The sequence below is a fragment of the Alnus glutinosa genome, chromosome 8, assembly GCF_958979055.1.
Source record: "Alnus glutinosa chromosome 8, dhAlnGlut1.1, whole genome shotgun sequence".
Taxonomy (NCBI): domain Eukaryota; kingdom Viridiplantae; phylum Streptophyta; class Magnoliopsida; order Fagales; family Betulaceae; genus Alnus; species Alnus glutinosa.
In genome coordinates, this window is record NC_084893.1 from 29,840,526 (window position 1) to 29,856,429 (window position 15,904).

The window sequence follows — 15,904 nt, forward strand, 5'->3', positions numbered from 1 at the left end:
GAAAGGAAATAAGAAGTCACCGTCTATGACCCTGTCCATGCGGATCATGATCCTCTCCAATTGAAAGAAACTGAATAGGAACTGGTCCTTATCCAGAATCATTTTTGTAATTTCACATAATGTGAAATTACAAAAATTAATGTAAAATTATAAAAATACCTTTATATATAAAGGATTAAAGAGGTATGAAATTATAAAAATATTTCTATATATAAAAGATCGACCCTCTTCGAATAAAAATCAACCGAAAAGTATCCTTACGCAATCCATGCTTACCTCCAACTGCAACCATATATTAATAGTAACACAACCATAATTTTTCATCTGAAATTTTTTAGTCACGTCAAAATTTAGACAGGACTCGAGGGGAAGAAAGGCAGAGGAGCGTAGGTAGTGGGTTAAGCTATGTTGCCAAAAGTGGGTCGAAAGAGCCAATAGGGGAGTAGCATTTGTAAAAGTTTATGGGCCTTATTCATTCTCAAAAGACGCTTTGAGAGATGAGGGGTGTCTATGGCTTATAAAGTCTACAAGACAATGATCTCTTAGTAATGTGGGACACTTTAACAGCCTTTGCCTGCTATTCTGCTCCGACAGAAAACTCTTTTCTGCTTTAACTAATGGACTAGAATGCTTTAAATCCACCCGATCTCAACGTCCTTGGCCTCTATCCTCCTTAATCTCCTTTTACTTTACTTTTGTTTGCGGTTTAGGTTTAGATCTTCTTCATCCCACATATATGCCACCACGTGCCAATAGGGTTGGCTTTGCCTACATGGTTATGATTTTACTCCACACCCCACGGATCTCCTACCATGTATAAATTGAACATTTTTCTCTTGATTTAGTGGTCTTAAAATCACGGTTTGAAAAAATAACGAGTTGTTATAATTCTATGTTTATTTTTAAAAACGTATTCTCTTGTCGGTTACGAACGTGATTTTTTTTCACGTTTTCAAAACACTCTTTCGAATAGGACACCTTTCACGGTTTTATTTTAAAAAAAAAACGTGTTTATCCTGTTAATTTGCAGAGCCAAATAAACTCGTAATTAACCAATTAACAAAGCAATATATATTTGCTCATTCCGTCTCTATAGGAAACTATATCTATTAATTTAGAAAATAAAAAGAATAGCCGTCATACATTTCAGTGACATATTTTAAATGTAGATCTTAAAAAAGAGGTGTTTCAATTCGAATTGAAATTTAACAAAGAGATCGAGAGACAGAGACTTCAAGTTTTTATTCGATATCGCTCAATTAAATCATATATTGTAAGTACGTATCATGATTAGATTATTTTGAGCATTTAATATAAACTTAGATGTGTAAAGCATGCTTAATTACGATGAGTACTGCAATTTACTTTAAATTTAAATAATATATATATATATATATATATATATATATATATATATATATATATATATATATATATATATATATATATATATTTTAAAAAAAGTACATTTACAAACAGAATATTTTATATTCTAATATGCGTGTCACAAAATAGAGGGGGCGGAGGAGGACTAAATTTGGTAGCTTAATGGTTAAGATTAAGGAGAACCTTGAGGAACATGAATTGCGGGAATTTGGTACTTCACGAAATAGAGGTGTGATGGGATTCTGAAAATTTAGCCTAAATCACCGTCGGTCCAATTTAAAGCCGAAAAGGACACGTAACCCAAATAAGCGACGCAAAGTGGCGTGGGGGGCGCTGGAACCTTCTCTCGCCTCCACAGCATCGTTTTGGAGAGAGAGAAACAGAAAGAGAAAGTGAAACCCAAACAACCTATTTTATATAAATCTATTAATTATAAGAGAGAGAGAGAGAGAGAGAGAGAGAGAGAGAGAGGGGGGGAGAGAATATTTGCGAACATATCGGAAATCAGATCTCTCTTTGTTTCCTTGGAGCTCACAGAACTCCACCGTCTTCTTTCTCGAGAAAATTCCTTTATTTTCTCTGATAGCTTTTGCGACTCTTAAGTGCTGGTTGATTCTCCGGCTCCTGAAAACCGGTCTTATAGCACATCTAGAGTCTAGGAGCTTGCGATCTCCATTTCTCCGATTGTAGTTTTCCTTGACGGTGCGTTTTCACAGTTTTATTTTTGTTTTGTTTTATTTGTGGTCCAAGTAAAAAGGATGCGTGCGGTGCTCTGTCTCTACGCCGAGTTTAATGTGAGATCTAAGGCGGTGTTTTTAATCTGCATTGATGAGATTTAATGCGTTTTGGAGTTTGTGGAGAGCGTTACGCTATTGCGGTATAAATGTGATCAGTGATGGTTGACATTAATGCTTAATTTTATTTTTTATTTTTAGTTAAAAATAAAATAAAATTCTTTTAAGGGCGTCACTGTGTTGCATTAGTTTCAGAGTTATTTATCAAGCGAGTCTTTTATTTATTTATTTTTTTTTGTTGCTGAATTTGAGACTTTGAGTTGCTTTATGAGGTTTCCTTTTTTAGTTCCGGTGTTTTACAGCTAAAATTTAGCTGCTCTCCTTCTGAATGAATATTTTGGAAACTTGTATTTTTTAAAAAATAAAAATAAAAAAATAAAAAATTCCTCTGTGAATAAGGAAGTGAAAAACCATGAAAGGCGGTGAATTGGATATCTGATTGTAATCTTATTTTATTTCTTTTTGGGATTTTGTCGATGTAGATCTATTGGATTTTCAGGATTTATAGGAGGTGTAGTGTAGAAAGTTAAAGAATTTGTTTGGTTTGCTCGAAAGTGATGAGAGGAAGTGAAAATTCTGGCTTTTCTTGTGAAATGGTTAATTTTTCGGAGAATTTGGAGTAGAACAATTGTAGGTTTACGGGAAAATGCAATTTTTATGTATTCGGAGACTGGGAAAGTACCACATCACAAGAAATTTGCTTCCTTCCATCTTCCAGTCGTATTCTTATCCACAACCAAAAGCATTTGTTGATTTACGATTTAGGTACTTTGTATGTGAAGAGATATTTTGATCGGAGGATTTGCGTTCATAGAAGAAAGTTTGTCACCAACTATTATTTCTCGTACTGAATTAGGATAAATATTATATATATATATAAAATTTTGATGCTTTGCCATATTCGTTCAACATATTTGGTATCTTGAATTTGGCATTTGAGATGATTAGTTGCTGCTTTCTGCTCTTGACAGTGAAGAGCTGCACGTATGCCCTTGAGCTTGCTGTGGGTTTGTCTGAATCCTCTGAAGACTAAAGGTTGAAACTCTTCCTTTTGCTGTGGTCTGAAATGTCAGGTATGCTTGCTAGTTAGTTTCTAAGATGCACATGCCATGTGCTTTTGCTTGCTAAATTTGATGGCTTTTTATGATGGTTGATTAGTTGGAGAAATGAAGAGAGTAAAGATGATCAGAGCTTTAGAATAATGCATAGTGGTGGGATAAGTGGAAATACAAGTGCTGTTTTGACTACTAATATTTAATTTTCCTGTTGAAGGCCTAGAAGGACTGGGGTTTCACGACGAAAATAGAGAGAGAAAATCAGATTTTGAGAATTCCGAAGATGAGAGACGGCGATCGAAAATTGGAAACCTCAAGAAGAAGGCTATAAGTGCTTCAAATAAGTTTACCCATTCTCTTAAGAAAAGAGGGAAAAGGAAAATTGATTACAGGGTTCCGCCAGTTCCAATTGAGGATGTGCGGGATGCGAATGAGGAGAGTGCTGTCTGTGAATTGCGTCAAAAACTCATTGACAGGGACTTGTTGCCTCCCAGGCATGATGACTATCATACTTTGTTGAGGTCAGTTATATCTTTCAGTATATATAATGTGCTACATGAATATACTGGCTGCTTTGGTTGGTTGGTTTCACCTTTTACATGGACAAACTGAGTTGTAATCCTGTTTTTATCTTTGGCAGATTTTTGAAAGCTAGGGACTTTAACATCGAAAAAACAATCCTGATGTGGGAAGAAATGCTCAATTGGAGAAAAGAATATGGAACGGACACTGTTTTGGAGGTAGTGATATTAAATTATGACACCAGCTCTAGAAGTCTCAGTTGATTCGTTCTACAGAATGTTTTAGGGAGGAACTGTTTCTGTCATTTTCTCTAAGCAAGCAAAGTATAAGTATGTTAGAAACTTTTAACTAAATTTATCGGTAATGTGATAACTTTGTGGCAAAAGAAAATGGATAAGAACTTGGGAAAATGATATAGTTGCATCTGAGTTTGACTTGTCCTCCAATGATGAGAGTGCATACTATTTCACAACTGCATTATTCTCACTATGTACATCCTATCTGATGCTAACCCCGTATTCTACTAATTAATGAAGGATTTTGAATTTGAAGAGCTGGAAGAAGTCTTACAGTATTATCCACAAGGGTACCATGGAGTTGACAAGGAAGGCAGGTCAGTTTACATCGAGAGGCTTGGGAAAGCTCATCCAAGTAGGCTCATGCGCATTACCACAATAGATCGATACTTAAAGTACCATGTCCAAGAGTTTGAAAGGGCTTTACAGGAGAAATTTCCTGCTTGTTCGATTGCAGCAAAAAGGCGGATCTGTTCGACAACAACAATACTGGATGTCCAGGGCTTGGTATGTTGACTTCTACGTGGGAATGCCTTTGTCAAATTGAATTTGGTCTGTCATGGAGAAAATTTAGCAAATTTTTGCTAACTGAGGGAAACTGGTGCTGCTTCCTGTTGTGCATGTACTTAAGAGAGTTCATTCAGATTTAACATCCATATTTTGTGCTTTATACACCTGTATCATAATTTGGGTGCACTAGGTCACACTTTCAATAAACACGGACTAGAATAAAAGACTCATTATGCTTGTTAATAGGAACTTGAAAGTATTTTCTTCTACTAATAGCTGGTTGTTTGTATAACTTACAAGTGCTTCTCTGCAGAATTTTAACTGGCAATTGACAATTATGTTAAATACAGGGCATTAAGAATTTCACCCGGACTGCAGCAAATCTCTTGGCTGCCATGACAAAAATTGACAACAGTTACTACCCTGAGGTACTGGAGTCTCCTTAATGGTATTTTATGTTACAATATTGTATTGGTATGTAATTATTACCCCAAATGTACAGACTTTACATCGAATGTACATTGTCAATGCTGGTCCTGGCTTCAAAAAGATGCTTTGGCCTGCTGCACAGAAGTTTCTTGATGCAAAGACTATTACAAAGATACAGGTAATGGGATATAGTTAGCCCTACCTTATTGTATTTCTCATGCAGCCTCAACTGATTTCATATTTATCTTCTTAAATTGAAGGTTCTGGAACCCAAATCGTTGTCTAAATTACTGGAAGTCATAGATTCAAGGTAATCTTTCATCTGTTCATTCTGTCTTGTTTAAAAGTTAGTATCTGTTAAATAGTTGTGCTTAGACACTTTTCCTTTCAGTCAGTTGCCAGACTTCTTGGGTGGTTCATGTACTTGTTCCACAGAAGGAGGGTGCCTTAGATCTAATAAAGGCCCATGGAATAATCCTGACATAATGAAGGCAAGCTTTTTCTTATAAGATTTTTTTTTTTTTTTTCCCCTCTTTATGTGATATATTTTTCTTTTTCAGCCTGATGTATGTTGAGTCCATAGCCCATGCCTATGAAATCTTTTTTAGGCTTGAAATTTATATTGAACTGGGTATTTGAAATTAAACTTGATCTCCCCATGTTTAGCTCGTACATCAAGTGGAAGCCACATTTGTGAGGCAAATTACCAGAGTTTCTATTGACCAGCAGAAATTCGACGCTTATACCAAGATACGTCCACTGAAGGCAAGTCTTAGTTTCATTGAGAAGTATGATGATGCATTATCAGTATATCTTGTTCCTATATGTCTCATTCTTTTTTTTTTTTTTTTTTTTCTTCTTCTAAATTCAGGGAAGATTTAGTGATACATCAACAGCAGAGTCAGGGTCTGATATTGATGATCCTTGTTCTCCATCAGGACGGCAGAGCTCCACATTTCCTCGTTTGGACCCAGTTCATGAAGAAGTGAGTTTTAAAACCAGTGGCTCACGTTGATTGTGATGATTATTATTTATGTAATGTGTGTGTTCTACTATTGATTCGCAGGTCAAGGCATCAGATCCAATTGCCTACTACAGTTGTGATGATAATTTTCCTCTGGTTGAGAAGGCTGTGAGAAGTGATCAAGTAGAGGGACATTCCCAGGATCGACCCCTTAGAATTGATAAAACAGATAATGCTCCTTGTGAGGGAACATCAAATTTGGAAGGTACTTGTTAATGTAATTTATGTTGGTCCTTGTTAAAATAATCTATTATGACAGTCATTTCTTTTCTTCTCTAGGATATGTTAACAAACATATTGTTTGTGGCTAGGAATCAGTGCCTCTTTGAGAACTGTGACTGTTTAAAATCCTTTTTTTTTTTGGGAGATCTCTCTTGGATTGGGCTATAATCTATGTTCTTAATTTCTCCTCTTCAAATGGTTGGTTTTTCAGATTTCAGACTCCTTTAGGGTGGTTGTTTCTCTTATATATTTTTCGTGTACGAGGGTTTTGCCTTTTCTTTTTAATTAATTATTATTCTTTTGTGTTTTTTTTTTTGCGGGTTTTTCACCAAAATAGAGAAGACTGTTTGTGGCTCATTCGGTTATTACCATAGAATTGCTTAGTGTTTCATTATTATCCCTCGTCTTAAACTACCGTCTCTTGTCAGGCACTCCAGTAAAGCGTTGGTTCAACACTGTTAAGGAAATAGTTGAGAAAAGTGATTTTCAATATGTTGCAAGAGCACTGATATCCTTCTTGGTCAGACTAGTTGCATTTTTCCGTACTCTACGGATTGAATTCGGGGGAAGGCAGAATAATGTTTACCCATCTAATTCACTGGAAAACAACATTAATGGTCATTCAGCAGCTGTTGAAGCTTTGAATGAAGAAGACCGTGTCGGTCCATGCATACAGCGTCTTGATAAACTGGAAAAGGTATTTGGGGAACTTAGCAGCAAACCTGCTGTAATTCCTTTGGAAAAGGAACGGATGATTATGGAATCTTTGCACAGGATCAAGTCTGTTGAGGTCGACCTCGAACAAACAAAGAAAGTACGCTTTGTTCTACATGGTTTAGTCATGTGAAATTGAACTTTTGATGAACTGATGGTGATGTATTTCCAATTCATCTTATTGTTTCAGGCACTACATTCTACAGCAGTGAGGCAACTAGAGATTGCTGAGTTGCTAGAAAAGTTACACGAGTCTAAATGTCATGTAAGTATCAGGGTTAATTTTTGTTACTAAATTGGCTTCCATCATCTTCCCTTGAGCTGAGTTTATAACTTGTGAGTATCCTTGATGCAGCGAAGAAGACTGTTCTGTTAAATGCTCGGAAGATTGACCGTAATAGAACAAAGTTACATGTGCCGCGCCGGAGAGGAGGTCGATGCAGGCAAGCATGCCATTTCCCGGGGCATTCTTGGGAGCGGGACATACTCGGAAGAAAATCTTTTTTGTCTTTTTTAATCTCCTACGGTGAGTAGCGAGCACTTGACATAATTTATCAGTCGAGCTGTATGGGTTGTTCCCCCTCAGCTTTCGAACAATGTAGAGAAGAAAAAGTTCACGAAATATTTATCTTTACAGCATTCTTTTTGTTTCCTATTCTCTCCTCTAAACTGAATACACACAACACACTCATGCCCTTTACTGGACTTAAATGCGATCGACGTCGAAGCACTGTAAATGAACTAATCAGAAATAACGCTTCAAAATGAACTTATCAGAAATAACTGTGAAAAGTTCATGGCCATTCACTCTCAAAAGACGCCTTAGGAAAAGAAGACACTTAACACGCCCCTTCACGTGTGACATTATTGTTCAAATACGTGTATTGTATCATAGTAGCAACGGGAGGGAAGGCTCAATCCTCTCTCTAAGACACCTTGAGAGACGAGATGACACAATTGACACTCTCAAAAGACGCCTCAGAAAAATAAGACACTTAATACGCCCCTTCACGTGTGACACTATTGTTCAGATACGTGTGTTGTATCAGAGTAGCAACGGGAGGGAAGGCTCAATCCTCTCTCTAAGACGTCTTGAGAGACGAGAGGACACCATTGACACTCTCAAAAGACGACTTAGGAAAAGAAGACACTTAACACACTCCTTCACGTGTGACACTATTGTTCAAATACGTGTATTATATCAGAGTAGCAACGGAAGGGAAGGCCCAATCCTCTCTCTAAGACGCTTTGAGAGACGGGAAGACACCATGACTTATAAAGTGTTCATTTGAAGAAAATCTTAGCGATGTGAGACATTTTAACATGCTCTTCACGTGTGGTAACTAATGGCTAAACACGTAGACAATAACGAGAGGGAAAGACCCATCATCGCAAGAAACCTGTGGCTTTGATACCATTTGTAATGACCCAGGAAAAAACGTTAGCCACATCTGCGCTATCACCCCAAAAGGATTAGTTAATTTAGAACTTTCCTAGAATCCCTTATAAAACCTAGTTTCACCTAGTAACTAGGTAATGTGAGACTTAACACCCATGAGTATTTTTATAAACCACCCACTTCATGTGAGCTATTCATCTCTTCACAATATGGGACTGGGGTGTTACAAACTCTCCCCTTAAACCCCTGACGTCCTCCTCAAAGCCACGTAGTACGGTACTCCAGTACTACATGACCTGGTATTACTAGATGACTCTGATACCATGTGAAAAGTTCATGAGCCCATTGACACTCTCAAAAGAATTCTTCGGAAAATGGGACATTATGAGAGATGATGGGATATCATGGCTTATAACATGCTCAGGTAAAGAAAATTTTAACGATGTGTGACACTATAACAATAACAAGGACATGTTCTTCATTCTTTTTGATAAGAGGACATGTTCTTCAATCTTCCAAGTAATTCCTATTAGCCAACCTTTAAGTATGCAATTTCCAGAGGCCTAGATGATGAGCCGCTAGTAGTCGACATATCACAAGAAAATGCTCTCACGACGTTCTATTTAATATTCTCCAAGACACCCATTGATGGAGTTTGAGGGGGCCGGCCGACTTGTTCTGCTTATGCCTGACATGGTCACCATGAGAATGAGCATTGAACCAGGTTTCTTGGAGAGGATCCTGATCCTAGGCTTCCTAGCTTCTAAACGATGAAAATAGATCCGAGGAGGCAATGCAGAGCCACGGGCATAACCTAATAGCACCTTTAAACATGCCTCCAATGCCACCAAATTAATAAATCAAGTGGGGTTTGACTTTGTATGTGTTCAATTATATATTTAAACGTGCCTCCAATGTTATGTTTGTTAAAATGCACAGAGAAACAAAAAAGAACCATTAACAAGTAACGGCGCATATATATATATATATATATATATATATATATATATATATATATATATATATATATATATATATATATATATATATATATATAAAACGAGAATGTAGATATGATTAATAACCATATATGCATTCTCTAAATTTGTTATCCGCATCTGCATATACATTAGTCAAATGGTTGAATAGTAAAGTGCATTAGTCAAATTAAAGGTGCGTGGGATATTGCAATGAGAAATGTTGGGGTGTACATAGGAGTGAGTATTGATTCGATAAGTGGTTAAGTCGGTCAATTCACCGAATTCATTCCAACAAACTATATTTTTGAAAATATTGGTTAAGTCGGTTAATAGGTAGTCGGTTAACATGGGTAGTGAAACGACGTCGTTTTGATTCTTTTTTTTAAAAAAGAAAAAAGAAAAGAAAAAGAGAGAGATCAAACCTGTTTCGTTCTTACTAAAACGATGTCATTTCGTTTTATGTCGGTTCGGTTAAAAGGTGGTTTGGTTCGGTAAGTAGGTTAAAATTTTAACCTAATTGAACCGAATCGACTTTTGAAACAAAATTTTATACCAACTACTAAACCAAAATTAGTCAGTAGGCGGTCGATAGCGGTTCGGTTCAGTTTTGCAAGCGGTCGATAGGCGGTAGTCGGATAATTTGCTCACCCCTAAGTGTACACTCTTATACACCTCTCATCCCACCTTTACATGTGTTTATTGATTTTATTTGTTCAAAAAATAAAAACACTTGTAAGGATGGGATGAGAGGTGTACATGAGTGTACATCCCAGCATTTCTCTATTGCAATAAGGGTGATAGTTTGAAAAGAGTAAATGTAATTTCCTCTATATTTATTTTAAGGGTTAAATACGTTTTTAGTACATGAGTTTTGAAAACTTTAGTTTTTGGTACTTGAACTTTAATTCGCATTATAAATGGTACCTCCGTTTTGGGAAAAGACTAAATTAGTATCTCAATTAAGTTTTCTGTCCAAAAACTAATGGCCCGTCACGTCACGGGCACTTAGCACTACTAAGAACACAACATTTGTCCCTTACGGCACATCAGCACCTACATAATTGCTAAATCACCCACATCTTTAAAAATTAATTGCAAATAATAATAAAAACATTGAAAAAAAAAATTGTAAAAAAGAAAAAAGAAAAAAAGAAGAAGAAGAAGAAGAAGAGCCACCCCTTGGTTGGTATGAGGTGTGGGTGGTTCGGCCACCCCTAGGCAGGCTACTCCCAAAGGTCAAAACCTTTCAATTTTTTATTTTTTATTTTATTTTATTTTTGTCATGGGTTGGCTGAACCACCCATGGTGGGTGGGCCACCCCTCTTTTTTTCTTTTTTTTTTTAATTAATTTTTAAAGATGTGGGTGATTTGGCAATTATGTAAGTGCTGACGTATCGCAAGGGACATGTGTTGTGTTCTTAGTGGTACTAAGTGGTAGTGACGTGACGAACCCTTATTTTTTGGACGGAAAACTTGACTGAAGTACTAATTTGGTCTTTTCCCAAAACGGAGGTACAATATGTGATGCGAATTGAAACTCAAGTACCAAAAAATAATGTTTTCGAAACTTAGGTACTAAAAACGTATTTAACCCTTATTTTAAACATATGCATAGGAGTGAACACTTTTCAGTTTATCAAACGATTTTTTTTGTCCTCATATATAACATAACGAGAAATGTTTGGTGTCCCACTCTCATTCCACTCCTATCTCACCCGTCTACGTAGACCAATAATGTGAGATATAGTAGAGACAGTGTAGTGGGACCCTCATTGTTTTAATAACATTAATGATTCACGTAAACAAAAATGAAATAAGAGTAGAACACCAAATATTTCTCTTAACATTATTTAAATATGACTCCAACCAAAAATATTTTTGAATTGTTTCCTTTTAAAAACTCAAAACCCAAACGCAACTTCCAAATGCTACACCAAAAAATTCTCATAAAATATGATGATAAAAACAATTAAAAACAACAAAAAGTGCAGAGAAAATTACAGAAAACATAAACAAAAATGGATTACACAAAAAATCTCATAATTGAGAAGCTTACCACGAAGAAGAGAATTGCGTTGTGAATGGTGAATGGCGAACGGCGGCGGGTCTCCGTGACTAAGCCCGTTTTCCGCGTTTCGTGCTGTCACCCACTTCCCTTCAGTCGTGCTGTACGCGTTTCTCTCTGTCATTTAGCTGTTTTGATTAATACTATTTTAGTTATATAAATAGAATAATAAAAGTAAAATAATTATGCTCTGTAGTCTACTATTAACAGTCTACTAAAATTACTTAGAAAAATTTTACTTTCGTCTAAACAAACCAATTAAATTACAATTAAAACTCACTAAAATCACTCTTAATAACACTATAAATAATGCCTTTAATAATTTAGTCGATGTGACTCTCCTCTTCGTGCCTGTCACTCTCGGCCACCGCCTGTAATCTTTGTGAGTTTGTGAGAAAAGCGCTCTTAAGCTTTATTTTCTTTACAAGGAATCAAAGAGTTAGCTCTGTCTCTCTCTCTCACGCCCAAAGAAGACCCAAAAATATGGAGTCGAATCGCTGTTTATGTGTCGCCTCTGCAATTTTCTTGTCCTTCCTTTGGATGGCTCTCTCCGTTTCTTCTTCTTCTCCTTCAGCTTCCATTTCAGGTGCTGTTAGTTATGCCTAATTCTGTCTTTTCGTGAATATGTATGTGATTCTTAATATATATACATTTTTTTTCTTATCTTTTTTCCCTGTGTGTATATGTTGCAGATAGTATCTTAGGATCTCATGTATCTTCTGGCCGGAACCTTCTTCAAGCTAGAAAAGGTGTGCTAATCTTCACCACTGATTTGTTTCTTTTGGATCCGAAATTTTCTGGGTTTGACTTACTATGCATTGCTGTGAGATCTGATTGCTCAAAGTTTCTAACTTTGGTTTTATGCCCGTTCTTTCAAGATTTCAATTAGGTCATCTTGGATGATAAGGATGCATCAAATCTGTTATATTGACATATTGTGCATCGTGCTTGTTTGAACTGCTTGCTGATTTATATTTCTAGAGTCTGATGGATTTGCATTTAAAGGCTCTCACCCATGTTTTAATAAATTAAAACGAGCAGCTTAATAAATAAAAAAACTTGATCCTGTTAAATTAAATCAGATTGGCGAGGGACTAAAGAAAATATAAAAACTAGCTAAAAAATAGTCCCGACTTTGTAACCATTACTAGTTTTTACCTTTCAGATTCTCTTCCTGTTATTTCCCCCTGTTTTTTTTTTTTTCGGTTTTGAGGATTTTCTTTGTGCATGATTACACTGAGTTTAATCATATCTCCGATGTGCATTCAGGCCATGGATTGTCTATATACATAATACCCATATGATGATAGAATAGCAGAGTACTGGTTTCTGATGTGCATATCTAAGCCCTCTATAGATTTGATAGAGAACATAGCCAAGGAAAATCTTTTAGGGGTTCAATTGCAAGATATTGCTGACAATTTATTGCAATCTTTTGAAGGAAAATGAATAAACCACTAATTCTCCGTTTGTTTGTTTGTTTGTTTTCTCTTTCTCAAAACGAAAACATTAACAAACATTATTACAATTCTTGCATCATTATCCAAAAGGTGAATGATAGTTTTTACTTGATGTTGTTATGAGCAGCTTGCCCAGTGAACTTCGAGTTCTTGAACTACACAATCATCACAAGCAAATGCAAAGGACCCCTGTACCCAGCCGATGCCTGTTGTGGAGCATTTACGGAATTTGCGTGCCCTTATGCAGATGTTATAAATGATTTAACAAATGATTGTGCTTCAACCATGTTCAGCTACATTAACCTCTATGGAAAATACCCACCTGGCCTTTTTTCCAGCGAGTGTAGGGGCGGGAAGGAGGGACTTGCGTGCCCTGCATCACCACCGTCGGTGTCAGCCAAATTAGCCAATGACAGTACTGGTGGGACTCAGATCATGTGCTACCCATACCCACTGCAAATGCTCACAGCTGGCTCCTTGCTGCTATTGTTTAAGTTTTTATGAATGCTCAAAAGTCAATTTTCCTACCTTTGTCCAATCATTAATATTTTTTCTTTTCTTTTTTTACCTTGTGAAGTCTAGATTTTTTTTGCACGCATTTAGGTTGTCGGCCATGTTTTCCTTTGTATAACCAAGGGATACTCAAGTTGATTTGTGTATCAATATTTAATTTGCTGCCCACAAGTGGTTGGGGGTTGTTAGGACTTTGTTTTATCTTTGATTCTTGAGTTTATGTGCTACATAAATTAATTGAGGGGCTCAAAATTCCAATTATATATGCTCCTTTACAGATGAACTTGCACTGGTAAAGATATCTCCATTGTATCGAAAAATATCAAATCAGTACCGGTCAAGGTGCAGCCTAGTGGTTAAAAGACGGGCTTGGAATGTGCCAAGACTCGGACGTCTTAAGATTGATTATGCACTAAATTAACACTTTTTTTTTTTATTTGTTAGGATTTTAAAGTTAAATTTGGACGGGAATGTTGAAATTGAAAATTTTTAAAGATTAATACACTAAATTAACACTTTTTAAAGTTTAAGAGTATTATTGTAAAAATAATAAAAAATCAAGAGTGATAATTGAAGTAAGTTTTCCTTTTATATATATATATCAAATGAGTGTGTAAGAAGATGTGGTGTGGGAGCAAGTTGGAATTATCATCCGGTGTGTGTGGCTACGGATAGCTGATGGTAAACAAGACCAAAATTAGATATCTCAAATAAATGTATTATCGTATCGTATATTCATACTCATTTCCTACTACCGATTTAGAAGTATTTCTTCTTCTCAATCATATTCTCATGGCTTCTTCTCTGTCACCTCCAACCTTTCCCAAGCAGAAGTTACACATCCCAACACCAAAGACTACTGCTAAAATTCCAGCGCCTATTCACTTAATTCAATTGTGCCAGAGCTTTCAGGAAGTAAAACAATTGCATGCCCAGTTGGTTGTCTCAGGCCTCTTCGACCGCCCTCCAAATGCTGGGAGGCTCCTTGAGTCGTACGTTTCCATGTCACAAATCAACTTGGCCTTTTCAATCTTTGGGAGACTACGGCCTTCTCCTGATGTATTTGCCTACAACACAATGATCAGAGGCCTGACAGTGGGTAAGTGTCCATATGATTCGCTCTTACTGTATAATAAACTCTTGGCAGATGGCGTAGCCCCTGACAATTACACTTACACCTTTGTCCTCAAGGCATGTTCCCATTTGGAAGCCCTCCCTGAAGGCAAACAAGTGCACGGCCGGATAGTTAAAGCCGGAATAGCACCCGATACCCACATTCATAGCTCGCTTATACGCATGTACACGGCTTCAGGCAGCATTGCTTGTGCAGAACGTGTTGTAGCAGAATTCCCAGTAGAGAACACGCTTGCTAAGAACTCTATGATATCTGGTTACCTCGGTCAGGGTCATGTGGAAAAGGCTCGAAGAATGTTTGATGCCATGGGAGCAAAAGATGCTGCATCTTGGAGTGCATTGGTCACAGGGTACACCAAGAATGGCATGTATTCAGAGGCATTGGCTGCCTTCCGGGAAATGATGGTTTCCAAAGTCCATCCAAATGAATCTACACTAGTGAGCTCATTGTCTGCCTGTGCTTGTTTGGGGGCACTGGATCAGGGAAGATGGATACATGCATATCTTGATAAAGCCGGGGTTAAGATTAGTGTTACTCTGGGTACTGCTCTTATTGACATGTATGCCAAGTGTGGCAGCATCAACTGTGGCTATCAAGTCTTTCGATATATGCCTCAAACTCAAAGAGATGTAGTAACATGGGGAGTCATCCTATCTGGTTTCGCCATGCATGGACAACCTGAAAAATGTTTTCAACTGTTTGATGAGATGGTTGCTGCCGGAATTCGTCCAAATGGGGTGATCTTTGTGGCTATATTATCTGCTTGCTCCCATGCAGCTGGATATGTTGAACTCGGACATCACTATTTCAATCAAATGGTTCGTGATTTGGGGATTAGACCATCAATTGAGCATTATGGATGCATGGTGGACCTCCTTGGCCGTGCAGGGCAGCTGTCGGAAGCAGAACAGCTCATTGCGTCCATGCCGGAAGTGCCTAATTCGATTATATGGGGTGCATTACTTGGCGCCTGCAAGACTTACAAGGACCTAAGGAGAGGAAATTGGGCATTCAGACACCTCATTGACCTTGAGCCAATGTCAGGCGACCGATACAAGCAAGCAGGGCTCATGTTGGCCAATGCCGGTGAAAAAGCTGACGCGATTAAGATTAGGGAATTCATCAAGGAAAATGACTTGAAGACAACATGTGGAACGAGCTCTGTTGAGGTAGATGGTGTCGTTCATGAGTTCACAGTAGGGAATATAGATCCTCGCAAGCTTAGAGAGATCAACAGATTATGGAAGGGGTTGATGGATAGTTAGAGATGCCTAAATTGAAGATGGCACCTAGCTAGTTTAGCAATTGATTTCGCTTGGGACTCGGGGAGTCAAACCCGCCAACCAGTGCATCCAAAGGAAACAGCCGATTAGACGGAATTGAAACCGGAAAAGATGGCA

General features: G+C 37.3%; 3 protein-coding genes across 4 annotated transcripts; all 3 read left to right on the top strand.

Moving 5' to 3' along the window:
- Positions 1-1,835: 1,835 nt before the first annotated feature.
- On the top strand, positions 1,836-7,591 carry LOC133875030 (phosphatidylinositol/phosphatidylcholine transfer protein SFH13). Of its 2 annotated transcripts, none has more exons than XM_062313011.1 (15): positions 1,836-2,088; positions 3,152-3,253; positions 3,453-3,756; positions 3,876-3,975; positions 4,294-4,560; positions 4,914-4,991; positions 5,066-5,170; positions 5,253-5,302; positions 5,384-5,483; positions 5,659-5,757; positions 5,864-5,977; positions 6,059-6,221; positions 6,667-7,052; positions 7,143-7,217; positions 7,308-7,591. In XM_062313011.1, exons 2-15 carry the CDS (start codon positions 3,247-3,249, stop codon positions 7,326-7,328), a joined length of 1,869 nt encoding a protein of 622 aa, XP_062168995.1. In that variant the 5' UTR covers positions 1,836-2,088; positions 3,152-3,246; the 3' UTR covers positions 7,329-7,591. The 2 variants fall into 2 exon arrangements, with proteins under 2 accessions (XP_062168995.1, XP_062168996.1); XM_062313012.1 differs by lacking the exon at positions 1,836-2,088 and adding an exon at positions 2,532-2,945.
- A 4,137-nt stretch (positions 7,592-11,728) lies between these two features.
- On the top strand, positions 11,729-13,652 carry LOC133875033 (GPI-anchored protein LLG1). The gene is made up of 3 exons (XM_062313016.1): positions 11,729-11,982; positions 12,089-12,145; positions 12,984-13,652. Exons 1-3 carry the CDS (start codon positions 11,880-11,882, stop codon positions 13,358-13,360), a joined length of 537 nt encoding a protein of 178 aa, XP_062169000.1. The 5' UTR covers positions 11,729-11,879; the 3' UTR covers positions 13,361-13,652.
- Positions 13,653-13,773: 121 nt separating this feature from the next.
- On the top strand, positions 13,774-15,884 carry LOC133875031 (pentatricopeptide repeat-containing protein At5g56310-like). Its single transcript, XM_062313013.1, has one exon. It carries the CDS (start codon positions 14,084-14,086, stop codon positions 15,767-15,769), a length of 1,686 nt encoding a protein of 561 aa, XP_062168997.1. The 5' UTR covers positions 13,774-14,083; the 3' UTR covers positions 15,770-15,884.
- The last annotated feature ends 20 nt before the right edge of the window (positions 15,885-15,904 follow it).